The 26635-nt window shown below is 45.6% G+C and overlaps 2 protein-coding genes across 6 annotated transcripts in view; both read left to right on the top strand.

The window, feature by feature from the left end:
- Nucleotides 1-26635, top strand: part of LOC149331173 (uncharacterized) — a 298912-nt gene that overhangs the window by 134064 nt on the left and 138213 nt on the right. The gene's annotated exons all lie outside the window — the stretch shown is intronic.
- LOC149331175 (papilin-like) overlaps nt 14118-26635 on the top strand; it is an 86602-nt gene continuing 74084 nt past the window's right edge. For all 5 annotated transcript variants that reach the window (XM_089556361.1, XM_089556363.1, XM_089556364.1 and 2 more), the window contains exons 1-4: nt 14118-14191; nt 15298-15340; nt 18958-18988; nt 22596-22775. In XM_089556361.1, coding sequence (XP_089412487.1) covers nt 15311-15340; nt 18958-18988; nt 22596-22775 — 241 coding nt within the window. In that variant the 5' untranslated portion in view covers nt 14118-14191; nt 15298-15310. The remainder of the gene's footprint in view (nt 14192-15297; nt 15341-18957; nt 18989-22595; nt 22776-26635) is intronic.

The following is a 26635-nucleotide window of genomic DNA, read 5'->3' as shown; positions in this document are numbered from 1 at the left end:
TAAAGCAGCACGGCGTGATAACGGGAAGATTCGAGAAGAATCTGTTTTCAGGAATTTGGCAAAGCTGGTACCGCACCGCGATGCCTCTCCGTTTATGTAGCGTTGTTTGGTACCGCTATTACAGGGATAATACGCTCTTTTCCGCATAATTGCGGCTTCAAGTGACTTAGTCTGTCACCGCGCCCTTAGCATGAAATTCGGATGCCAGTACGCTGGTGTACGAAGCCACAACATATGGGAGCGAACATGTGTAGTCATCATCACCACCAGCAGCCTAAGTCCACAAAAGGTAATGTCTCCATGTCTCTCCAATTAACCCTGCCTTTTGCCAGCTGTGGCCACCGTATCGTCGCAAACATCACACCCGCCCACCATACTTTATGGCGCCCCCTGGTACGCTTACCTTCTTTTGGAATCCACTCCGTTATCCTTAAGGACCACCGGTTACCTTTCCTTCACATCACACGCCCTATCCAGGCCCTTTACTCCCACTTGATTTCAAACAGGATATAATTAACCCGCGTTTGTTCCCTCACGCACTCCGCCCGCTTCCGACCTCTTAACGTTACACCTATACTTGCTCTTTCCATAACTCACTGCGTTGTCTTTATCTTATGTTAAACCTTCTTCGTTAGACTCCACGTTTCAGCCCCATAGGTGAGTACCGGTAAGATACAGCTGTTGTATACTTTTCTCTTGAGGGATATTGGTAAACTGCCATTCACGACCTGAGAGAACCTGCCATATGCGCTCCACCCCATTCTTATTCTTGCAGTCATTTCAGTCTCATGATCTGAGTCAGCGGTCACTAGCTGCCCTAAGTAGCAATATTCCCTTACCACTTCCAGCCCCTATCTACCAATAACGAACTGCTCCTCCCTTGTTCGACGGTTGAACATTACTTTCGTTTTGTGCATGTTAATTTTGGACCCACCGTTCTGATTTGCGTGTATAACTCATTAATCATACTTTTCAGGTCATGTCCTGAGTGACTTAGCAAAACACTGTCATCAGCGAATCGCAAATTACTTAAGTATTCTCCATTAATTCTTATCCGCAGTCTTCCAAATTCAGGCCTCACAATATCCTCGGTAAAGAGGCAATGAATAGCATTGGCGAGATCGTGTCTCCCTGCCTGACACCTTTCCTTATTGGAATTTTATTGCTGACTTTATGGATGACTATGGTAGGTGTGCAGTCCTTATAGATATTTTTCAGTATTTTCTAGACACCTAGATTCTGCAATGTATGCATGAGTGCTGAGGTTTACACTGAGTCAAAAGCTTTCTCGTAATCAATAAAGACCATTTATAGGGGTCGGTTATATTCTGCGCGTTCCTCTATCACCTCATTCATAGTGTGAATATGATCTGTTGTCGAGCATCCTCTATGAAAGCCTCCCTTATTAATTAGTTGATTGAAGTATAATATTTTCCTTACTCTATTAGCGATTACCTCAGCAAATACTTTGCTGGCAACAGACAGTAAGCTCATCGATCTGTAATTTTTCAAGTCCCTGACGTCTCCTTTCTTAAGAATTAATAATATTAGCATTCTTCCAAGCTTCTGGTACGCTCGAGGCCACAAGACATTGAGCTTACAGGGTGGCTAGTTTTTCTAGCACAATCTATCCTCCGTCCTTCAACAAATCTTCTTTTGCCTGATCCTAACCTGCTTCTTTCCCCCTTTCCATTACTTCTAAGAGTTACTTTACTTCCTCTATCTTTACTGGCCGGATGTCCATGGAGAACATTGAATTTAATCAGCGAGGAATTGTGTCGCTCTTAGAACGCTTAAAAGATAACAGTGCCACCGGTCCAGACGGCTTACCCACGGTCCTGCTCTCTTCTTGCGCTTTTGCGTTGTCAAGGTACCTTCAAATTCTTTTCACAAAGTCATTACAGGACGGCTCTTTGCCTGATGAATGGAAGCTTGCTAATGTTGTACCTATACATAAATCGCGACCTAGGAATGTTGTTTCAAATGATCGACCAGTGTCCTTGACCAGTGTATTATGCAAAGTTTTAGAGCACGTGTTTTATACTAATATTATGAATCATCTTAGTACACATTCATTATTAAATACTAATCAGCATGGCTTTCGGAGTGGTTACTCGTGTGTCACCCAGCTTACCGAATTTGTACATGACCGGTCAAGTGCTTTGGATAAGGGATATTCTATTGACTGTATTTTTCTAGATTTTAAGAAGGCCTTTGACGTCATATTACATTCCTTATTAATACAAAAATTATAGTGGTACAACATAAATGAGAACGTTATTCGGTGGATAAAGGAATATTTGAGCTTTAGGCGTCAATGTGTTGTTGTCAACGGGAAACAGTCGCATGAGGTGGCTGTTACATCAGGGGTGCCTCAGGGATCCGTCTTGGGCCCATTACTGTTCATAATTTACATGAATGACATCTTTTCAGGTATTTCTTCATACATGCGTCCTTTTGCGGACGGTTGTGTATTGTATAGAATTATTAACGATCAAAGTGACTGCGATGCATTACAACATGATTTGTGTAAAGTGGCCCAGTGGTGTGAGAACTGGGGAATACATATTAACTTACAAAAATCTCTACATACGTGTTTCACTAAAAAGAAGGTTCCCCATATTTTCACTTGTAACATAAAAATAGCAGACTGCTTTCAGTGTTGGAATTTAAATATCTTGGTGTATATTTAACAAGTTAAATGTCTTGGCATCGTCACGTGGATTTCGTTACTGCCAAAGCCTGTCGTGTGTTAGGCTTCCTGCGACGTAACGCTAAACTTTTCCCTTTAAAGACTAAAGAACTGCTGCATAATACAAATGTTAGAAGCATACTTGAGTATGCTTGCACAGTCTGAGATCCGAAATCCTTTCTTGATGTTCAAAAGCTAGAAAGAGTTCAGAATTTGGCTGTTCGTTTTGTTTTCAATAACTATGGGCGATATTTTAGTGTAACGAGCGCGAAGAAATCTTTGAGTTGGGACTCCCTTCAAAAACGTAGGAAAGTTCTGCGTTTAAAATTATTTCATAATATATTTCATTCTAGGACTGGAATATACAGAACCAAATATATAGCCAACCCTGATTACGTGTCTTTACGAAGAGATCATCCACTTAAAGTTAAAGAATACAGATGCCGGACTGACCTTTTTAAAATGTCTTTTTTTCCCAAAACTGTTTCGGAATGGAACAAGCTGCCTCAGGAAGTAGTGTCCATACTATCAAATGATTCATTTTCTTCCATGCTGTGACATTTTTTATGTATAATAATTCCGTGTTCTTTCTATCTCATTGTTATCTTTTTTTTATAACCACCTGCATGAGGTGCAATTTGTGTACTTTTTCTTCAACCCCCCCACTGTAATGCCAGACAATGGCACTGTGGGTATGATGATAAATAAATAAATATCTGTGCGCTGCCTCCTCTCTGATTAACGTTCTGATGTATTGGCTCCTGTATAGATTTGTGTAGAACTCTTCGGCTTTGTGAACTATCTTATCCATATTGCTAATGATATTGCCCTCTTGTGTGTTAACGCATACATCTGGTTTTTACCTGCGCCTAATTCCTGTTCACCGCTTTCATGCTATCTCCGTTCTTTAGAACATGCTCGATTCTCTCCATATTAAACTTCCTTATGACGGCTACCTTGCGCTTAGTCATTAACTTTGAGAGCTCTGCTAGTTCTATTCTATCTGTACAGTTCGATGTCCTCATGCTTTGGCGTTCTTAATAAGATCTTTCATCTCCTGAAATAGCTTGCCGGCATCCTGTCGAACCATCTTATCGCCTACTATGGCGCACTCCTTAAAGATAGCTGTGAGATTATAGGTTATTGTTTCAACATTACAGTCGTCTTCCTCAGTTAAAGCGGAATATCTGTTCTGGAGCAAAAACCTCAGTTCCTCTACTTTCCCTCTTACCTTCAACTCATTAATGGGCTTCCGCTTGAGTAGCTTCCTCCGTTCTCCCTTCAAATCAAAGCTAATACGAGACCTTACCGTTCTGTGGTCGCTACAACGGACCTTAACGAGGACCTCCACATCCTCTACGACTTCAGGGTGAGCGTAGAGTATGAAGTCTATTTCATTTTTAGTCTCTCCATTGGGGCTCTTCCACGGCCACTTCCTGTTTTCTCGTTTTCATGAATGACGAAACATAATGTATGAAAATCATGACTCATTGTCATGCTGCAACCAAGCATGACAAAGAGCTTTGCAAGTTACGTAATATAAGGTATGTAGATGTCTGAACGCCGATGTACGAGGTCATAACACATGCAAGCGAGTATGTTTATAGTCATGAGGGACGAAACGTAGCGTATGAAATCAGGACTAATAAATTCAGCAACAAAGCATCACTCTGCACAGCATGCCTTGTAGTCATAGCCTGGATTCATAACTAAGTCATAATGAGAGCTACTTACAGCGTAGGCTGCAGGACAGAATTAAGATACGGCAGTTTAATACGCCCAATACGCACTGCATTACACACCTCTCCACGACATGTCTACTTCGGAATCACTCACTCCCGCCGCTCGGTCCGCGGTCTTTCGCACGAGCGCTGGCTTCTCTGCTGGTTTTGTTTTTCGATGTCTGATTAGGTGCCGGGAAAGCACTGCAGACGCCAGTCGTCTCTGGTGCGCACATTGGTCGAACGTATTTCTCGTGCGCACGTCGGTCGATCGCGTACAAGTAACAAAAAAGAAAAAGCCCCATGAATTCTCTTATACAATTAATGGGACACAACTTTCCTCAGTATCAGAATACAAATATCTCGGCGTATTCATAACCTCAAACCTAAGCTGGAGACGACATGTCGACTATGTAACAGGAAAGGCATGTCGCGTTCTTGGTTTTTAAGGCGTAACACCAAGCAATTCCCTTTAGAAACAAAAGAGTTACTTTTCATGACAAACGTTCGCCCGGTTCTCGAATATGCCTGCGCTGTATGGGACCCTTGGCATAAAACGGATATAGATAAACTTGAGAGGGTACAAAACTTGGGTATCCGATATGTCTTTAGCAACTATACCAGGAGCTTTAGCGTTTCGCGTGCAAAAAACTCGCTGGGATGGAAGACGCTTGAAAAACGTAGATATTGTTTGAGGTTAACATTTTTTCATAGTATTTACTATTCCAATACTGGCATAAACCGTGAGCTGTACATCCATTCACTAAACTATATTTCGCTACGCCGTGACCATCGGTTAAAAGTTAAGGAAATTAACTGTAAATCAGAGATGTACAAATATGCTTTTTTTCCTAGGTCTATAAGAGATTGGAACTGGCTCTCTGAAGAGGTGGTATTAATTACGTCAGGTGATTTATTCTCTTAATCTCTGTGAATGCTGTTTTAGGCTGTATTAATATTGCATCATGGTTGCATTGTATGTGCTGCACTTTGTTACCTTTTTTTTCGTTTGTATGATGTGTTATCCCCCCCCCCCCACTGTAATGCCACTTGTGGCGCTGTGGGTATTACAATAAACAAATAAACAATAAATGCTTAAATGTAACATTCATCAGCTCTCTACCAGTGCTCCTATAGTTTAGATGCAACAAGATTCCATGGCATGGTTATTCTGACAATTAGACTTATTTAAATAGACAGAAATATAATTTAGAAAAAGGAAGCGGACTTATAATACACTCAACATTTACACAAACACATTAACATAGCTTGAAAAATGCAACACATGGGCTTACACTTTCACAGATATGATTTATTTAATTACTTTATAAAGAAACTTGCAACAAATCTAAAAAACATCCATGTGAGCTACTCAGGAACAAGAACAAGAGCTAATGTTTTAAACAGTTACTAGGCACATTACCATAGCATGAAAATGCGCACACACCTCTCAACTGGCATGTTATAAATACAAAACACTTCAGTAAACTATTTACACAACAATAGCACACCTTGAAAACATGCACCACCCAGACTTTGTGTTTCCTAAATATGAGACATTCATTTTGTGCACAAAATTGCAACAAATAAACAAAGTAGCAGTGCAACCTAGTTGGCCATTCAGAAACAAGGAGCAGAAGTATTATGAACAGCAGAGTTAGTTGTTGGGCTGGTTAACATCACTGATTTAAGTATTGTTTCCAGCCCTACGGAACACACACACACAGATACATGAGCCGCCGCAGTGGTTCAGTGGTTATGGTGCTCGGCTGCTGGCCTGTTAAGACACGGGTTCTATTCTGGCCGCGGTGGTTGCATTTCGATGGAGGCAAAATGCTAGAGGCCCGTAAATGCCATCTGCATGCAAGAGATCTGAAGAATGAGGACAGGTTCCAAACTTGTCAAGCACTGCAGTGATTGTACAGAGATTTTCAAGTTTGAAGATCCTTAGCAGAAGCAGACCACAAACCACTTGTGAAGCGACAGAGACGCATCATATTAAAAAAGCTGGTCCCCAATGTGCGAGCAATACTTGAATAGTATCATATAAGGCAGAATTGATGTTTCTTTCATAGTTTTTATGATAAAGGTGTGGTAAGTTTTTTTTTTTTTGCTACTGCGCTGGTCTGAGGGCATTTAAGCAGTGTCTGCGCCATTAAATAACCAGTTGTCAGTGAGCACTGTGTTTTATCTTTCTTCCCAACTTCAGTAAAATGGCAAGTTGGTACATACTTTAAGAAAACAGCGCAGCAACAGGCACAAGAGAGAAGATGGGACAGGTGCTGACTAGCAACTGAAGGTTTATTGAGAAAGAACACATAAAATATACTCACTTTACAACCAAGAGCGCGCATGAGCTGCGCGAACAACACTGATAAGCAATCAACTTCACTCATAGTGGTCAAGATTCAACAGTTCACAGTCACGAACGACCGTCCGTCCGTCCTTGTTCATAATTGTGAACTATTGTATCCTGACCACCATGACTGAAGTTGACAGGTTATCAGTGTTGTTCGTGCAGCTCATGCGCACTCTTGGTTGTGAAGAGAGTTTACTTTATGCGTTCCTTTTCAATAAACCTTCAGTTGCTAGTCAGCACCTGTCTCATTTTCTCTCTTGTCCCTGTTGCTGCGCTGTTTTCTTCAAGTATCCTTCTTCCCTTCTTTGGTTATGCACGGTTGCACTGGAAAACTACAAATTTAAAGTACTGTCAACATTTGCCTGAACAATTTAGCACGTCCAAAAAAATTGTTACGTGCTAAATTGTTACGTCCGTTATGAGTTTGAGGTTTAAGAACCGTTTAGGTAGGAAAGTGACGTTTAGTGGTGACCGTGCAGCGTTATTCCGTGGTGCCGGTGGTGAACCTTTGGTTCCACTTGGTGTGTGTGCTTCGGATGTTGTTATTGGTGGTCTAACGTTTAGAACAGAATTCGCAGTTATACCACGGTCAACGCATGATGTGATTCTTGGGATTGATTTTCTGCAAGAGTGTGGTGCAACTTTGAACTGCCGTACGGGAGAAATTGCTTTGAATTCTTCACTACTTTCAGCTCTTGTGGATAACTCGACACCGGATTTTGGAGCATTTGCGGTGGAAGAAGACACTATTGTACCAGCTTTCTCCGCAGTATTCGTGCGGGTTTCCTCTATTCACAATCAGTGCGAATCTTTTGAAGCTGTGGTAGAGCCTACGACACTCGCCTGCTCTAAGAAGGGTATCGTCGTGCCTCGTTGCGTCGTTCCCGTGGTGAAAGGCCGTACCGAGCTGTGGACAGTGAACCACTCTGAAGAGCCAGCTGTGTTGCCCCGGGGCCTCAAACTCGCCCGTTTCGAGGAAGGTGTGTCAGGTTCCGTCGCGACGTTAACCAACGCTGTCAGTGAGCAGCACGTGAAAAGAGATATGGAGACCCAAGTTAAGGCTATGATTAATCAGGCTCTTCCCACAACCGAGCGTCGCACTCTAGTGGAACTCCTTCTGAAGCACGTGTTCGTGTTCGACTTTGCCAAAGACGATTCTACACCACCGCCTACCAGTCGTATTCATCACACGATCAACACCGGCTCCGCACCTCCTATACGCCAGAAGCCCTATCGAGTCTCAGCCACTGAACGTAAGTTAATAGATGACCAAGTTCAAGAGATGCTAAAGCGAGGCATAATTCGAGAGTCTTCCAGTCCTTGGGCAGCTCCAGTTATCCTTGTTAAGAAAAAAGATGGCACATGGAGGTTCTGTGTTGACTACCGTCGCTTAAATACGGCCACGAAGAAGGACGTCTACCCGCTTCCACGTATAGACGACGCAATTGATTGTCTGCACTCCGCTTCATACTTTTCTTCTATTGATTTCAGATCCGGCTACTGGCAAATCCCCATGCACGCTGCAGATAGGGAAAAAACGGCATTCATAACACCAGACGGACTTTACGAATTTAACGTTATGCCTTTCGGATTATGTAATGCACCTGCAACATTCGAGCGGTTCATGGATACAATCCTGCGTGGCCTTAAGTGGCAAATTTGTTTATGTTATTTGGACGACGTTGTAATTTTTGGCAAAACGTTTAGTGAGCACAACAGCCGCCTGGATATTGTGCTTGATTGCATGGAATGAGCTGGCCTTATCCTCAATTACAAGAAATGTCATTTTGGGAACCGTGAAACAATTGTTCTTGGTCATTTAGTTGATAAAGAAGGTGTTCGACCAGATCCAAAGAAAATTGAAGCTGTTAAAAGTTTTACGGTGCCTCAATCAGTGAAAGAACTGCAGAGTTTTTTAGGGCTCTGCTCGTACTTTCGACGCTTTATAGCTAGGTTTGCCGACATCGCTTACCCACTCACGTGTTTGCTGCATAAAGATGCACCGTTCAATTGGGCCAGCGAATGTGACGCAGCTTTCCGACATCTGAAATTTCTTTTGACCTCGGGCCCCATCCTACGCCACTTCTGCCCATCTGCACCAATTGAAGTGCACACTGATGCAAGTGGTATCGGTATCGGCGCTGTACTTATACAACGCCATGGTCACGATCAGCACGTGGTAGCATATGCCAGCCGTTCATTGAGTAAGAGCGAAAGAAATTACACGGTTACTGAGCAAGAATGTCTCGCCGTTGTTTTCGCTGTACAGCGCTTCCGCTCCTATCTGTACGGGAATGCTTTCACCGTCGTGACCGACCACCACTCGCTTTGCTGGCTAGTGAGTCTTCGTGACCCCTGTGGCCGGCTTGCTCGATGGGCTTTGCGCCTACAAGAATTTAATTTCACTGCGGTGCATAAAAGCGGCCGTAAACACTCAGATGCCGATTGTCTTTCCCGTTTGCCGCTTCAAACGACTGATGACGACGCAGACAACTTTGATGAATACTTCGCGTCACTTTCACAAGCCTTCCCCGATCTTCAAGTTTTCCGAGCTGAGCAACGCAAAGACCAAACATTAACCTCTTTGTTTGATGCCGCTCAAGATTCTGTAAAGAATACTTTTTGCATTCGCGATGGTTTGCTTTATAAGAAGAATTTCGCTTCTGGAGGAGCACGCATGCTTCTTGTCGTACCCGAAAACCTACGCATCACAGTTCTTGAAATGATGCACGACGACGCCACGTCTGGGCACTTGGGAGTGACACGCACACTCCACCGCACACAACGATTTTACTGGCCTAACATGCGTTACACCATCCAGCACTATGTAGCCAGCTGTGTGCAATGCCAGCGCTTTAAGCTGCCGACTTCAAGTCCACCGGGCAAACTGCGGCCAATCACACCTCCAACAGCCCCGTTTGAGCAAGTTGGCATTGACCTCCTTGGACCTTTCCCACGGTCCTCTAAAGGAAATCGATGGATTCTTGTGTGCGTAGACCACTTAACCCGTTATTGTGAGACAGCCGCGATACCAGCTGCTACTGCGTCTGAAGTATCTAACTTCTTACTTCGATTCGTCATTCTTCGGCACGGCCCTCCTGCAGTTCTCATTAGCGACCGTGGACGCCAATTTACAGCGGACGTTGTTGAAGAACTTCTCCGCCACAGCAGCTGCAGTTTTCGCCACTCCACGCCATATCATCCCCAAACGAACGGTGTGGTAGAACGCACTAATCGGACGCTCACCACCATGCTTGCTATGTACGTCGCGGCAGATCATAAGGACTGGGATGGCGTCCTCCCGTTCATTACTCATGCATACAACACAGCGCAACATGAGACACTGGCTACAGCCCCTTTTACCTGCTCTATGCTCGCTCGCCTCGCTGCGGCCTTGACACCATTCTACCATTTTTCATCCACGTCGAACCTTCTCTTGCGACCACACTCTGCAGAGCTGAAGAAGCTCGCCAGCTTGCCCGAATTTTATCTTCGCAAGAGCGTTCCAAGAACCGCTACGACGTCCAACACCAAGAAGTTTCTTATGTTCCTGGTGACATTGTGTGGTTGTGGACCCCTCTACGCAAGCGTGGTCTGTGTCAGAAACTGCTATCCCACTACACTGGACCGTTTGTTGTGTTGGAGTGCATAAGTGACGTTAATTACGTTATATCGCGACTAACTGCTAGTGGTCGACGGTCACGCCAGTCTCAGGTGGTGCATGTAGCCCGCCTCAAGCGATTCCATCCCAGGCGGTCGAGTTAACTCGCCCGACGGGCTCCGTCTGCGAGGAGGGAAATGTCACGTGCTTCCACAGAACCTCGACGGAAGAAGCAGAAGATGGACTGACGAGCAGGGAGAAAGGAAGATAAAGAGCTGAAGGACGCTGGTAGGCTTCCTGCTTCCATCCTGCTCCGACCGATCCCCTCTGTGAATAAACCCCCGTGCGTGCTAAGCACGTAACAATATGCTTGTCTTCTGGTAGCCTCCCGCTGCTCACGATGATGGTCTCTTCTAATTCATGATGTCACAAGCGAAGCTGCATCCCTGCAAAAAAAAAGAAAGAACCAAAATTTCCTAATATAAGCATCTTGGTGGGCACACGTGAAATAACAAATCTTTTACACTCCTCAATGAACGCAGACATTGGACAGCTCTGTACAAAGAACTTATGTCCAGTTACTTGACTCAAACCAAAATAGTGAGAAAAAAAACGCCCTTCCCTGGCACCGCGAGCATATTTTAACAGCCTGAGAAACAAATTGTTCTAAAAGTGACTAAAAAATGGATTCATTACATAAAAGACACCGACTATTCATGCCACCTAAAACTCCTCAAAAGCAAGCAAATAATATACAAACGAAAATTCCCATTCCCGCACCTCACAGCAATGGCCAGTGCTGCTGTCTCGCTTGAATCCTGCCTTACAAGCGGACCTACTGGTGTCAGCCATGGGGATGGCCATTCAATTGCTTAAACCCACAAGGGCGTTTGTAGATGATGGCGCGGCTGGAGGTGGTGCCACATCACTCCCTTTGTCTTCCCTCAGTTGTGCCATGGCAGGTGGCCAACAAAGTAAACCGAGCGAAGAGGGCAGGCCCAGCCTATAGTCTTTTTCAGCCTCACTGCTGTGCACAATTTGAAAGGCAAAGTTGCTAACGGCTGATTCTTCCTGGGCTACATAAGCTAGATCACAAACTGATGATGGGTGCAGGAGTCAAGTGGATACAGCTAGCACAGGAAAGGGCTAATTTGAAAAATATGAGAGAGGCTGTCGCCCTGCAGTGGGTATAGTCTGACTGATGATGATGATGAAGGATGATTGAATACCAATGAATATTTCACTTTTCTTACCCTTGGCGCAAATCGCTGCACAGTCCCATAAATGTTGGTTATAAGAGCATACATCTGATTGGGAATGAGAGGGCAAAGACTAAACTACTGGCATGATGCAGCAGCGTCAGTTTCGAGTGAAAGAATAAATTGTGGTTCCTTCCTTAAAATTCCACTGGATTAATGCTATCTTCCAGTAGAATGCATGAGAACTGGTGTAATGCCCTCGCCCAAAGTGCACACGTTAAAGAACATGCACATGTTCTTCCAGAGAACGAAAAACTACAAAGTAGTGGTAATGACCATCGGTCATCACTGCTGGGTCAGTATGCCTCTGTGTAGTAATTTTCTAGCATCCGTGGGTAACTCTGGATGGTATGGCTTCAGCACTTTAAGCAGGGAATGCAGGTGAGAAGCAGGCTATTAATTGCTCACACGCGCAAGTCGTGCTCTAGACATTGAGTAGTGGCACCAGACTCAAGTGTCATCCTATCTTCATAAACCACCAACTCCTCTATGTCAGAAATCCGCGACAACTCTTACGTTGCACTTTCTACGTCAAAGATGCTGCTAGCGGAGCTAAAATCCGACAAGTGAGAACTGTGGCTTTCAACTGCGTCCTCGGCTGGCGCTGATAAAGAGGATTAAATAACATTATGCGATGAAAAGGCATCTTGATACTGTTCTGCTCCTGTTGCGCACAATCTGCTGCCATGACCATTATTAAGACTGACAACTGCCAATGATGAACGCTTTGCCCAGACGAAGACAAGTCCCCTTGTCGAAACGTTGGCTCAAGCAACCTGAGGTTTTCTCCTCTCTTGTTCATTTTTGTGATCGCAAAGGACCATCAACCACACCCTCTCTCTACCATGGAAACAGTTTTCTAGTTCATCGTGAACAGCCTCTGCTGTTCTTCGGCGTCGTTGCCGAAAGGACACTTCGCTTAGCGAACCCTTCATTCCCTTCATGATACAACGAATGCAGCACTTTATCAAACTATCACGAAGGGCATGGGTAACATATATACACTACTGGCTTTGTGCCAACCAGCACAAGTCACAGCACAACAATGGAAGTCTAGAAATCACTCACCATTGAGGTCATCCTCTGGGCAAGCCTCTGTTGTTTCAGCTGAATTCCAGTGAAACCACAACGAAACACAGCAGCGCGAGCACGGCGACCGCAATAGAAGAACAAAAAACGTGAAGATCTTGCCACGACTACCGCTGACACGCGGGTTCTCGGATGAGCGCGCGTCGCAGGATTGGCTCTCGGCGCGGCTGCGAGTAGCCGCGGTTTGGATTTGGATTTGTGATAGTGATCTCCATGGCCACTAGACTGCAGGGCGTCAGTGAAACCAGAACTAAATTTATTCGGCAGTTTTAATTTTGTCAGCGTGTTTAATTGAAAAACAAAGTAATTCCAGCTGTTTAAAAATATTTTAGATAGAAATATATCTTTCTACCTTAGTGTCACAGAGTGCAAGTACACTTGCACTGCTCACCATTTGCATACACGCCACATGCAAGCTTGCACTCGAAGTAAAAATTAATAAATAAATAAATAAATTAATACTGTCATGGTGAGTAGAAGTGATCTGGTACCGGCTTTTCTATTTGGGCTTCAGAAATAGCCCGAGAGGGCAGACAGTCAGCCTATAGCATGAATGTTATAGCAATGCCATCGAATGTGGCTCAACATTTATTCATCATTTGACAATATGGTTGCAATGTGAAAAGACCAGTTTAGAGCAACGTTATCAGCATGTTGCTTGGTAACATTGCAGCAACATTATCTAATGTTGAAAAATGTTAGCGAAACATAGTACAACATCGGCAATGTTGTTGTAACGTTGCAGTACCATACTGTGCTACTAGGGACGCTTGTTGCTACGCCGCCGCCGAGTGATTCAGTTCTTTGCGGGCGCAAGTCAGCCCAAATAAAGAGTTCCGTTTCGAAGACATCCTCGTTGTTTTCCTGTTCGCCGGACTGCAGTCACCACTACGTGACAATATCTTCGTTGTTATTGATGCTACCTCAAAAATGCTTGCGCTGAGGTGACGAGTGAGGGAATGCCTGTATCTCATCTGATTTACGTGATCTTAACTATTTATTGCATAGTCTCTTTAAGTTTGTGGTTGTGCCTTTTCGGGCGCCACCGACAGACAAGGCAATGGCGGGCCTCCCAGAGGTGGAGCAGGTGGTTGTCCCCATACGAGACCGCCTCTGAGAGCAGAATTTGTGTTTGGAAGGAGCGAGGGCCAGAATCCATTTTTCGGACCAACGCTGGTAGCCTTCCTCATGCGCGCCGCAGGGAATCACACTCACTTTCCGCACATGTGTCCCCGCTTGTTACGAGACGGTAGCTCGCGCATTTCCTGTCGGCGCTCTTTCGTACAACCGATTTATCGCTGGGCCTGCGTCTGAGCCACTGAGGAGGAGGGCGAAAGCGTCGCGACACTTGATGACGCTGCCGAGATTTCCACGCATGTCCTTCAAAAGCGGGAGGCTCGCACGCTGCTCCGTGCAGACGCTTCCTGAGAGACTACGAGCCTGGACCGTGGATTAACGTGCACCATATACGTAAGTTTGAGTGTCTTTCATCCTTTGTGACTTCTTTATACTGGTGTATCGTCAATATTACTTCCTGACTGAAAAAAAATCCTTCTGCAATACTGACTTCTGAAAGGACACGAAAGGGATGCACGTTTTCGGGCAGTGTGGTTTTGGAGGAACACCTGAATATGTCTGCGAAAATCTTTACTGTTTTTTCTATGTTTTCCCGCATTTAGAATAGGGAAATATTATATATGAAGTTATCGTTTTGTGCATGGAGGTGAACTTCGCCACAGTGCCGATACTTGCCCTATTTTAAGGAACAAAACAGCGCAACTAAAACGAAGGACCAGAAAAAGAGATCCAAGAACACGGTCCTTTGTTTTAGTTGCGCTGTTTCGTTCCTTAAGATGCAATACCAACTCGCCCACTTGTGCTATGTTGCTACTCGCTCTATAAGGTTCTTTTTTTAGGTATTCTGTAATATCGGCAAACATGCTGCCTTCTGTATTTTAATTGCCACAAGAAAAAGGGGAATGATTACTTCTGTCTCTAGAAGATACATGTTCATTTCCCCTGCACGCAGATTTCATAGGTAAGGAAGAGGCTTTGTTACACTGTAGAACATACGGTTAACAGTTATGTTAGAGGTGTAAATTCCAGTAAAGTATGCTGCGATATAGGTAAAATTCAGGTTGCTTAAAAAAAAACATATGCTCAACAAACATGCATAAACACAAGCAACATCCTCGGACAGGCGCAGCGAAATCCTCCATGTGGAGCATGCTTCCCAGTAATGCCACGAGGGTCGTTGTTGTTGTTGTTGAAAAGTTTTTTTTTTCCCACGAGGGAGCCTCACGAGCTCTCTTCAGAATCTTTGTTGACTTTATCTTCAAAATAAATCATTTACTGTATGCTTATGTTGACAACGTTCTATACTGGATGATATCTGAGGCTCGGTTATCTAGACGTATTGCAGTGTCCGCAAAATGCTTGCAACTATATTGCGTTTGCCACGTTGTGACGTAATGGTCACAACACTTTTTTCTGCCATTGATTGCTTTGCCTGATTTTGTGTATATCCATGTTTAATCCGTACTGACGTAGACATTTCTTTTCGTGCATTATCACAGACTTCCTGTTAATATGAATCGGCTCGCCGTTTTCGCCCTGGCGGTAAGTTTTCTTTTCATGATGCGATTCTCAAAGAAGAAAAGGAAACAAATTTGCGTTCAGATGTTTTGAAGCGAAAGCTCCACTACGGGACCTTGGGCTTCAATCGCGGACCGTGGAAATTTGACCCTCAGCTGAGTTAGAGGTCAAACCATGAAAAATAAACAAGTCAAATTGAATCAGTATCCATGACATGGAGTCGAACCCACGGCTGCGGGAACAGATCTTCTTTAAGGGCTGCTAGCGAGCCCACTAGGCTATCTTTTTTTTCTTTCATGGTATTTGTTCTACATGGTTATGTACAGAAAGGATACATACGTGTGTGTGCATAGTAAACACAAAAGAAACTATTTGCAGAGCACTTAGGTGGACGCTACGTGGCAGAAACTTGATAGAAAACATAACCGATCTAAAAGGCCAGCAAGGAGATACAGCGCATCAGGAGACGAAACCAATCCGGTAAAAAGTCCAATCTTTCGTAAATGTCCGTTACCTGCTGCAACATGCGGCTAAAATGAAGTCTGGGCTAAACAACAGGTTGTTTCGACTAGGCTCTCCTCGCAGCCAACACACCTAAAGTTAAACTGCACAAGAATCACGCGCTGTGCATTGGAGAGCGTCGTCGTCATCAACGTCCATCTGCTCCGTGCCGCGGCACTGCCTGCTCACCGCCGTCTTCTACTTAGCATAAATTCGTTTTTCTTAAAATGCACTCAAAAGAGACTGATTTAAACTGTAGTTAGGAACCCATTGTTCGCTTTTTACCTAAGTTAAGCTGGGTTGCTGTTATATCTTTAAAACGGACGATGTGTCTGGAAGCTAGAAGGCTAACCGCAACGTTCATTTCCTTTCATTAGAATGCCTCGTAATATTCTGAGTAAATCAATAAACTAAATGTGGAAACGTTGCTCGCTTCATAAAAGCTAGTACTGTGTTCAACTCGCTTACAAATCTCATTAGGAAAAGATGCATAAACTAAGCAACGCATCGCCAAGTTATGCAAGTTACCGGATATGACTGGGAATTAATGGGCAGCCGAGAACTCTTAAGCTATGTCCAATGTCAGAGAACGCATTATGGACGAGGTATAGTGAAAGGCTAGAGGCTAAAATGCGACTCGACAATCCAAGGCGTGGTACTGGGGTACGTTTCTTGAAAATTTGTGGAGCAGTTACGATGCCCAAACACTATAACCGCCAGGGAAACCGCCGCATGGGAACAATCACGCCGAATGAGCTACCAATTTAAGGCAAATAGTGATCGTTACGCTGTATATGGCGGTATATTTCTTTGAGTGGCGCTATGAGGGGATCCATGCTTGGTTTACTTTCAATGAATCGATAGTCAACATCCTCCAAAATTTCAATTCCGGCTGAAAAAGAGACTTTTGTAGCGAGAGCTACGTTACACACAAGTCTCGCCTCTTCGCCGTGGCTGCATCGAGACCTTGAGCCGTTCCCTAGGAATCACCGCAGCTGGGGGCATCTGGCGTGACGTCACAGGTGGAGCCGGTGCCGCTGCGTGCCGGCGAAATCGAGTTGCAATGGCTGTGCGCACGCGCCGTAGGAGGGGGGGGGGGGGGGGGGGGGGGGGGTTGGTGCAGCTGTATATGTATAGAAGGCAGCTCGGTGAACCTGTCGCTAGATGTAGATAGTGAGTCAGAGAGATTAAAAGAAGCAAAGTTTCAGCTACAACACGATGAACCGGAAATAAAATAAATGCGTCTCACTATGCTGGATAACAAATGTCCCGTCTTTAATGCAGCCGCAAGTAGACACAACGGGGGGATAACAATCAGAGCTAAACATTGGACGAAGGCGGAGAGAAACCGGGCTAAACGAAAATGTGTAATCAAATTTAGTAATACTCCCGCTACGTATATCATAGGCCAGCTGAGCTAAGCCACTGCCATTTTTTTGCTAACTTTGTAGTCGCACTGACATTTTTTGCTGGATGCCGAAGGGCCAAAGCAGATGACACGATGCAAAAAGCAACCTGTGGTGTTTGCGTTTGTTCTCAGTGGTGCATATTGATACGGTGGGGGCTCCCGTTGCTCACAGTGCCCACACACTGTGGTTTCTACATGGAGAACCAAGCGCTGAAACCCGACAACTATGAATTTCGATGGAGGCGAAATTGTAGAGGTTCGTGTACTATGCGATGTCAGCACACGTTAAAGATCCGCAGGTCGTGGAAATTTCCGGAGCCCTTCACTACGGCGTCCCTCATAGCCTGAGTCGCTTTGGGACGTTAAACCGCAATAAACCATAAGCCATACATTACACAGTACTTCTGGATGTGCCCGTTTTACATGTCATTTCTGGCAATTCGCAATCGCCGCCCTTCCTTGACATTCATTTCTAAAGAGAAATCTTTTCGAGCAATTCCTGGCGCTGTCATTTATATGGCAAACGCAAGACTTGTGTTAAGACTCTGTCTTGACGAAGGCAAAAAATAGTTTTATACAGGGGAAATGATTGCCGCAGTGGGCCTTTGACGAAACAATCCGACCGATAGGTGAAATCTAGCGGTTTTTCAGTTTAGATGTACCAGCTGGCTGTTTCCACGTAAGAAGATATCGGTTTTTCAACAAACTCTGCGACATTTTTCGGCAATCTAGATGCAGCTATACGGCCCAACGACTCCTCTTACCTCTCCACAGAAAATATCGTACCTGGTATATTGCTAATAATCATTATTTGCGCAGTATTTCTAACAAAAGGAACAATGTTTTTAAGGTTACAATGTGAAGGTAAAAACAGTTTTTGGATAAAACAAATTTGCCAGGCACGTCTTAATACATGCAGCTTTCGTGGATGGCGCCAGCTACACCGGCGAGAATGTAAAGCTGCTGCGCAGAGAGCAACGGGCCAAGCGTCGAAGCGCATAGTCATGCGGCACAGCGGTTTTGTGGAAGCACACACGTACAAGTGCCCACAAAAGCGCTCGGAGCATGAAACTTGGAACAAAGGTTAATTGCTGTAAGTGTGCAGCTGTGAACTGAGGAGTGTGCTTTTCACTTGCCTGCGCGACCAGCACATTGCACCATTGCCGCTGATTGTTCTCGTTTTTATTGTCATTGCCGTGAAAACCTACGAATTGTTTCCAGTGGCAGTAGCGATGCTCCTGTGATGTAACCAGTTAGTGATGTAGTATTATAAATTTGACATCTCCTTGTATGGGAGGATGAAATTATTTGAGATTCTGCTGCCCTAGGAGTGATGTTTCTCAGATCTAGTAAATGGAAATATACTCTCTAATCTAATTTATCTGCTAGTTGAATGCAATTTTGGTATATTTTGGTGCTTTGCATTTCAAATAAAGTTCTCTTAACTGCGACGACATCAATGCCGTCCACATTATTGATAACAATAGTATTAGATACTGATGGATTACAATATCAAACAGCATTAAATTTTTGTCTCAAATATGATAGCCATCTTTGTAACTTAACGCCACTGCAACTTCTGCTGCTTCAGCCCATCAATGGGATCCTTCTGTAATGCCTCTGCACCGGGATCGTGCTGAAAATTTAAGCCCAGGTCTACTTGTGTATATTGAATTGTTTTTTTTTTGCATCATTGATGACCTGTCTTAAAGTTGGTGTTCACTTTTTACAGTTTTTCACGCTCGTGGGCTGCATCAGTTGTGGTAAGTGAATTCGTGTGACTGGTTCAGCTCAATTTGCCCTGAAATGTGCTTGCATACTTTTAACGGCATTTTTCAGTTTTTCTTCTACACGCTCTCTACACAATGAATAGCGTCAACATGGCACATATATTTTAACTTGATGTATGCATGGCGTGATGCATCCAAAAAGTTTTTGGAAATATTTTTATGGCGTCACATGAATAAAAATATGCACGAAACGAAACGGCACATGCTTGAATTTTATCATGTGAGCGAGATTTTTTGTTTTGTTATCTCTCTAGCTTTTACTCTGGATGCACAGATGGAAAGAAAAATGAAACATATAATGTCTTTGATTAGCAACATTTATTATCACGATTTTATCTGTTATCGAAAGTAAACCTTCATGAAAGAAAGTGACGTTTCTAAATGTATGAATTTGACGTCAAAGCGTTAAAGCAACAAAGAAATACAAGAGCTAGAAAGTTGAAGCAGCTCGCCCATATTTCTCACTCAGCGCAAACGCGATGTCGCTGAAGAAAGTGCTACGGGGGGAAATTGGTTTCTGTTTTGTTGTTTTTACTTTTGGACACGCATTCGGACGCTGAAATAGCACCGCTGTCTCGTACTGGCTTTCGAATTTGGAGATATTTCTTTCGGATTGGCAAAAACGGAACGGTCGTGGCACATTGTTGGAGATATTTCACTAACTGTTATTTGCGACGATCTAGCACTTCGACGTTGACAGTTTATTATCAGGTAATTAGCTGGAGCATAGAGAATGAAGAAACGGTTTATAACGAAATGGGAGATATATTGAAGGAACGATTATTCCCATTGGAAGTGCGGTCAACGCGGGCTATAACGAAGCTACGGCTATAATGAAGCAATCGGCAAGAATCTTCAGCTTCGTTTTAGCAAAGTTCAACTCTTTTTTTTATAGTTTTTCCTTTTTATTCTTTGTATGACATTACATACAAAATCACTTTGTTTCACTGGAGGGGCTTCAAGGGCAAATTCCAATTAAAGATATCTGAATTCTCTGTGAAGTGCAGAGTGGGAGAAACAATAAAACTTTTTGAGGGTTGAATTTTTCTTTAAAAATGTGGCCCATGGTAGATTTGTTTTATTGATGCTTCAGAACGATAAAAAAGTACAAAAAGTGGTAGAACCACAAAAAAAAATTGGATAGATGGTATTTCAGTCTCACTGAGCATTGCCACTTCACACCCACTTGTGTTTCGGGTTTGTCGGGCTCAAAGTAAGAACTTGTTGTATGAGCTAATTTCATGTCACAAGACGGGCTATTGTCCTCTGATTCGGGTCTGGTATCCGGTCAGTACTCCGAGTTAGAAGACACATAGCTGTCATCTCCACAAAAGTAGACCGCATGCCCGGCCATAACAAAATGATGACGTAAAGCTGCACTTCTCGGTGGCAACTGAGTAAACAAAGTGGAGAACGATAATGCTGGAAGAATGCTGCCAATAAAACAAATGAGAAAAGTGCTAATTAAGAATAAAGCCGCTTTTCTGGACCTCCACAAGAATAGTTGACATGGGGATGTAGAAACCGAAGCTAGGCAAGTGCCAGTTCGCAAAGCAAAGAAATGCTAAACAGGAAAAAAATCAGTACCTGTTTCTTTCGCAAAGTGGTTTTCATAAGTCTCACAACAAAGGCGGAGCGAGAGCAAGCCGACTGTATTCTCAGGAAGGCGTACAAGATTGCTCTACACCTGCCCAGAAACGCATCAAACGAGAAGCTACTCCAACTCGGAATCAGCAATACCTTCGATGAGCTTGCCGAGGCTCAATTGGGGGCACAACTCATCAGACTCAGAGGCTCCTCTACGGGAAGGGCGCTCCTGAGAAGGTTGGGTCGGAACACGTGCGGACTCATAGACAGATACGCGGACGTACCGGACGACCTTAGAAAGACCTTTAATGTAGGACCCCTGCCTAAAAACATGGATCCTAACCTACACGAGGACAGACGAAAAGCAAGGGCCGAGCAGATAGAAAGGAGGCTAGGCCGATCAGAGAACACAGTCTATACGGACGCCTCCATGTACGTACATGCAGGGAAGCGCTTAGCCGCTACGGTGGTAGTTAATAGCACAGGAGACATGGCCACATGCGCCTCAGTGGAGGTCGTGGGCATAACGGAGGCCGAGGAAATTGCCGTCGCGCTGGCGGTAGCAGAAGGCTATAGGAAAGGCCGATCCCTAAGCATCTTAACAGACTCGAAAGACACGTGTAAAAACTATACGAAGGGCAGAATTAGCGGCATGGCCCTCAGGATAATCAGTGGGGCAGCAGCCTCTGCTGAGAAGACACCCATACAACACATAATCTGGGTCCCAGGCCACGCAGGCGTAGCGGGGAACGAAACAGCAGACAGCCTAGCTCGAGGGCTTACATACCGAGCAGGCATGTCAGATGTTCTGGAGCTTCAGCTACTAGCATGCGAGGGGGGATACACAGAGACATTACAACTATACAGAGGGACTAGATTCAAGTACCCACCACCACACAAAGCCCTCACGAGGGAGGAAGCAGTCGGCTGGCGTAGGCTACAAACAAACTCCTTCCCCAACTCGTACATCTATAACAAGATGTCCCCAACACAATACAGAGCAAACTGCCCCTGGTGCGGCGACACACCCACACTATACCACATCACATGGGAGTGCGAACGAAATAAAGCATTCCACCAACACGAATTCCCGAGTGCGGAGCAATGGGAGAGCCGGCTCACCAGCAGCGAGCTCGCGGCCCAAAGGGCCTTAGTGCGGCACGCTACTGATGCAGCGCGACTCAGTGCAGCCCTGGACTAGGGGCCCAACCTTGCTGAAGAGAAGCCTCAAGTCGCCGGCGCCACGAAAGACGACGGAGGCTTCGAATCCGCGAATTTCTTAAAAGATCTAAATAAAAGTTTTCTACTACTACTACATAAGTCTCAAGGTACGAGACCCGCACCCTATGTATTGGCTGTTGTGATGAAACAGTCGAGGAATGTGATTAAATTGAAGGTTTTACAGCATCTTCTCTGGCCAGGTAGGGGATTGATGACAGTAGCAAGGGGAATAGGAACAGTGATGAAATGTTGGGGCTGAAAATTAAATGACATTCCAGCTTCCCCATGGGAGCTTTGTTCATCACATGGAAGCTTTGTTGGGTGAACACGGCTTCCGTGTGGGAGTCGAACTGCCTTTTGCTTTTTTATCGACAGCTTTGGCCCTTGCTCTTGTTTATTATTTTTTGGGGAGAAATGCGATTAGAGAAAAAAATTAATGTAAATCGGGAGCCCGCACCTCAGACGGACTTCAGGTCTGAGGTCTGTGCAGTTATGTAGACAAACAGAGTTATAGCAGGAGAAATTCTAGAGGCCCGTGTACTATGCGATGTCAGTGCACGTTAAAGAACCCCAGGAGGTCGACATTTCCGGAGCCCTTCACTACGGCGTCTCTCATAGCCTTAGTCGCTTTGGGATGTTAAACCCCATAAACCAACCAAACCAACCAATCAAACAGAGTTATAGCGTTGGTGGCAAGCTCGGCAACGTGTGAAATGGATGATCGCGTTGGAAGACGGTGCCTTTTCTCCCTCCCTTTCGTTTCCCGTCCCAGTGTCCCGAGACATTTGTGCCCTGCCCAAGCAGGAGGGTCCGTGTTGGTTCGTCATCGTGCACTGGTACTACAACATGGCTGCTGGTCGTTGTGAGCAGTTCTACTATGGAGGCTGTGAGGGCAACGCCAACAGGTTCGAGTCGAGGGGTGACTGTGAGCGATCCTGCCTCTCTCCCGGAGGTGAGTGCACCAAAAAAAAAAACAAGGATTCCAGTCAAGAATGAACAGACACAGCGGATTCATTTTGAAACTCCCAAGGATATCCGCTGGATGTCCTGGACGTTTGCAAGATTTTCAAGGAAGTTTCAGTGCTCATTGTAAATGCGTCCACTTACTGGGAAAAACGTTGAAAGTGTAGAAAGTTTCAAACAACTTGTTGGCTCTGGAAAGACTGGGAAGAGACAGCCAAGTTTTGCAGTGTTTGCCTGTGCTAGAGAAACTTAAACTTTAATGGTTGTGGCAAAACCGTGAAGTTCTTGACTGGTCCAAAAATAAATGACTTATTTATCATTTTTTGTTTACTTCAAAAGTGCCATTTCAATCCTGGCTTCAGAGCAGCGGAATAGCGCCAATATGGTTATGGTCATGATCACATCAGAAAAATTCTTTTGTCTCATCGTGCGCCTGTTTCGTCGAGTCTGTGCACTGATGGACATATGTAATCTGAGTGATAAAATGTACATGAATCACTGATACAAATCACTAGGAAAAGAGAATGTCTCCTTGCCAACTGGGATGTTTTTTCATATTAAAATTTGCACTTTTTGTTATTGCTTTTTTCATGGAGAATTTTATTCAAGAATGCTATTGATATATGGTAGAAAGTCGGAGAAGCTCTCAAAGTGAAATAAAATGATCCTCCAACTTTAATGCTTGATATGTTTTGCGCATGCTCTATCCTCCGACGCCGCCGCCTCCCTTTTTCCCAACCCAGCCACCTCCTTCTCGTATTAACCCTTGGTGCACCCATGACAACCTTCCCATTTGTTATGCATGTGGTGTCGCTGGTCACTTTGCGCGTCTCTGCCGTCGCCGTGTGCTACAACTCGTGGATGACCCCAGAACCTATGTGTACGCGGAACCACAGCCTCCGCTACGTCCATCTTCTGCCGACCAGCTTGATGCCTCCGATCGCCTCCCGTATTCTAGCCGCTGTTCGCCATTGACGCGGTGCCGCGCTCTGTTTCGCCACTGCGTCCTCATTCCCCTATGCGCCAGGAAAACTAGTTGTCGCCGCTCCCGAGGTAAGAACTGCGTATTAGACGGCACGTTTATGAATTATGGCTTTAGTAAGGTGACCCGCAAAGACGTGTACCCGCTGCCACGAATCAACTACGCCCTTGACAGCCTCCAGAGCACAGAATTCTTTTCATCTTTAGACCTGCGATCAGGCTATTGGTAGGTCCCTGTGGAGGAGGCTGACCATGCCAACACGGCTTTTGTTACCCCAGATGGCCGCTACGAATTTATCGTCAAGCCTTTCGGTCTCCGTAATGCCCCAGCGACTTTCGAGGTTATGATGGACTCAGTATTACACGGCCTGGAGTGGACAACATGCCTGTGCTACTTAGACGACATTGTCGTCTTCGCATCTGATTTTGAGACGTACCTTCACCGCTTGGAGCACGTGTTGACATGTTTAACTTCCGAAGGGCTCCAACTTAATCTCAAAAAGTGTCACTTTGGCACCCGCCAACTGGCAATTTTAGGTCACGTCGTCTCTAAGGACGGCGTGCTTCTTGAGCCAGCCAAATGTCGTGCCGTCGCTGAGTTCCCCAAGCCATCGACTCGGAAGGAACTTCACAGTTTTCTCTGCCTGTGTTCTTTCTTCCGACGTTTCGTCCCAAATTTTGCCTCCATCATCGCTACACTTACGACCTTTCTTCGGGGCCCCAGCGACCTGTCCGGTTGGTCACCTGACTGCGAAGACGCCTTCATCACCTTATACTGGCTGCTCATAGCGCCTCCCATTTTACGACACTTCGACCCCCCTGCTCCCACCGAAATTCGCACAAATGCCAGTGGCTTAGGCCTTACGCAGTGTAAACCATAATTTCCCGAGTATGTCGTTGCTAACGCGAGCCGTGTACTGACAAAACCGGAATCTAAGTACTGAGTCACCGAGAAAGAATGCTTGGCGATTGTTTAGGCTATCCGAAAGTTTCACCCTAACGTTTACAGCCACCCTTTGGACATCGTCAGGGACCATCATTCCCTGTGTTAGCTGGCCTCCTTAAAAGGCCCTACAGGCCGCCTCATTCCCTGGGCCCTACGCCTACAGGAATACAATATCCGTGTCATTTATCGCTCCGGCCGAAAACACAATGACGCCGACGTTTTGTCCCGCTCTCCACTGCCGTCTGACGCTGCGTCCCACTCACCAGTCGGTTGCACTCCGCTGTCTTTTCCAACCGATACCATGGGCAGCGAGCAATAAAAGGACCCCTGGATATCTTCGCTTGTATGTTCTCTCTCCATTTCCTCGGTGGCACCCGTGCCGCGTGCCCTACGCCGCCAGGCTGCTCACTTCACCATTCGTGATGGTCTCTTGTACCGGCGCAACTACGTCGCTACCGGCCGGAAGTGGTTGCTTGTCGTCCCTGCCCATTTACGGCCGACATTCTGCGTCCTGTTTCACAATGACCGGCAGTCTGCTCATGACGGTGCCTTTAAAACATATACACGACTTCGTCTCCGCTATTATTGGCGCGGTATGTTCATCTACGTCCGCAAGTATGTCCGCTCGTGCCTTGTGGTAGAGCATCCGCCTCGCATTCGGGAGGTGCTGGGTTCGATCCCCAGTGCCGCCGGGTACCCACCGGTTTCTTTAATGGGTACAAGATTTCCCCTGGCCTGGTGCTCGGCTCTTCTAGGGTGAAATGCTTGGGAAAAGGGTCTTAGACCAAACAGTTGCCTAGGGACTAGGGATCAACGTCGCAAGCCCGCTCCTCACCACTCAGTAGGCCTGATGGAGCCTCTCCCTTGCCATTCCCGTCCTTTTGACCGAGTTGGGATTGACCTCTGCGGCCCCCTTCCTTACACTGCTGCTGGAAACCGCTGGGTTATTGTAGCCGTCGACCACCTCACGCGTTACGCCGAAACCGCGGCTCTTCCTGCTGCTACGGCACCACACGTTGCCTCTTTCACCTTGCATCACTTCATTCCTCGCCATGGAGAGCTCCGGGAACTGCTGAGTGACCGTGGGCGCGTCTTTCTGCCCGAGGTCGCGGAGTCCCCTCTCGAACAATGTAAGATCCCTCACCATACTGCCACGACCTACCATCCTCAGACTAGCGGTTTTACGGAAAGGTTCAACCGCACCTTGGGCGATATGCTGTCGATGTACGTGTCTTCCGACCATTGCGACTGGTACAGGATCCTGCCGGTCATCACGTACGCCTACAAAACCGCCCCGCAGATGACCTCCGGCTTCTCGCAGTTTTATTGCGAAAGCAATACTACTCCAGGGGTAGCCTCTTCGTGGTACCGCAGATACCCTTCATGGTCGGTCATGTGACTACTGACGTCATACCAGAGCGAGAGATGGGGCACGAAGTCGGCTCTTCAGCGCTCCGCAGCTAGACTTCGCGGCCGAACGAAAGTTGGCAGTCGGTCATGTGACTACTGACGTCATATCAGAGCGAGAGATGAGGCACCAAGTCGGATCTTCAACGCGCCGCAGCTACAACTTCGCGGCCAGTCGACCACCTGCGAGGGGCGGCAAGCGATATACGTCATACAAGTTGCAAGAGCTTGCAAGCCTTGCTGCGGTGGCGGATGTGTGTTGCAGCGTATGGTATGACGTCATCCACAGACATTCAGGCGCTATCGGGTGTAGAGAAAAGTTGCGCCTGCTTGCCGGTACTTCGGTATAGCTATGGAAGACTTCGGACGCGAGTCAGGATTCTTGTGTTGTGTTACCGTTTAACCTGTTGGAGGCTATGGATATCGAAGATGCTACAAGTTACACCATATTGCTTTCGCAATTATCCAGGCTTAACCAAAGCTAAGCCCCAGCAATTTTTTTCTTCTTTACGGGC

This window comes from Amblyomma mixtum, chromosome 8, assembly GCF_055824585.1.
Source record: "Amblyomma mixtum isolate Tamu chromosome 8, ASM5582458v1, whole genome shotgun sequence".
In the NCBI taxonomy this organism is placed as follows: Eukaryota; Metazoa; Arthropoda; class Arachnida; order Ixodida; family Ixodidae; genus Amblyomma; species Amblyomma mixtum.
Note: the sequence above shows the minus strand (reverse complement) of the source record. Positions and strands in the feature narration are given on the sequence as shown.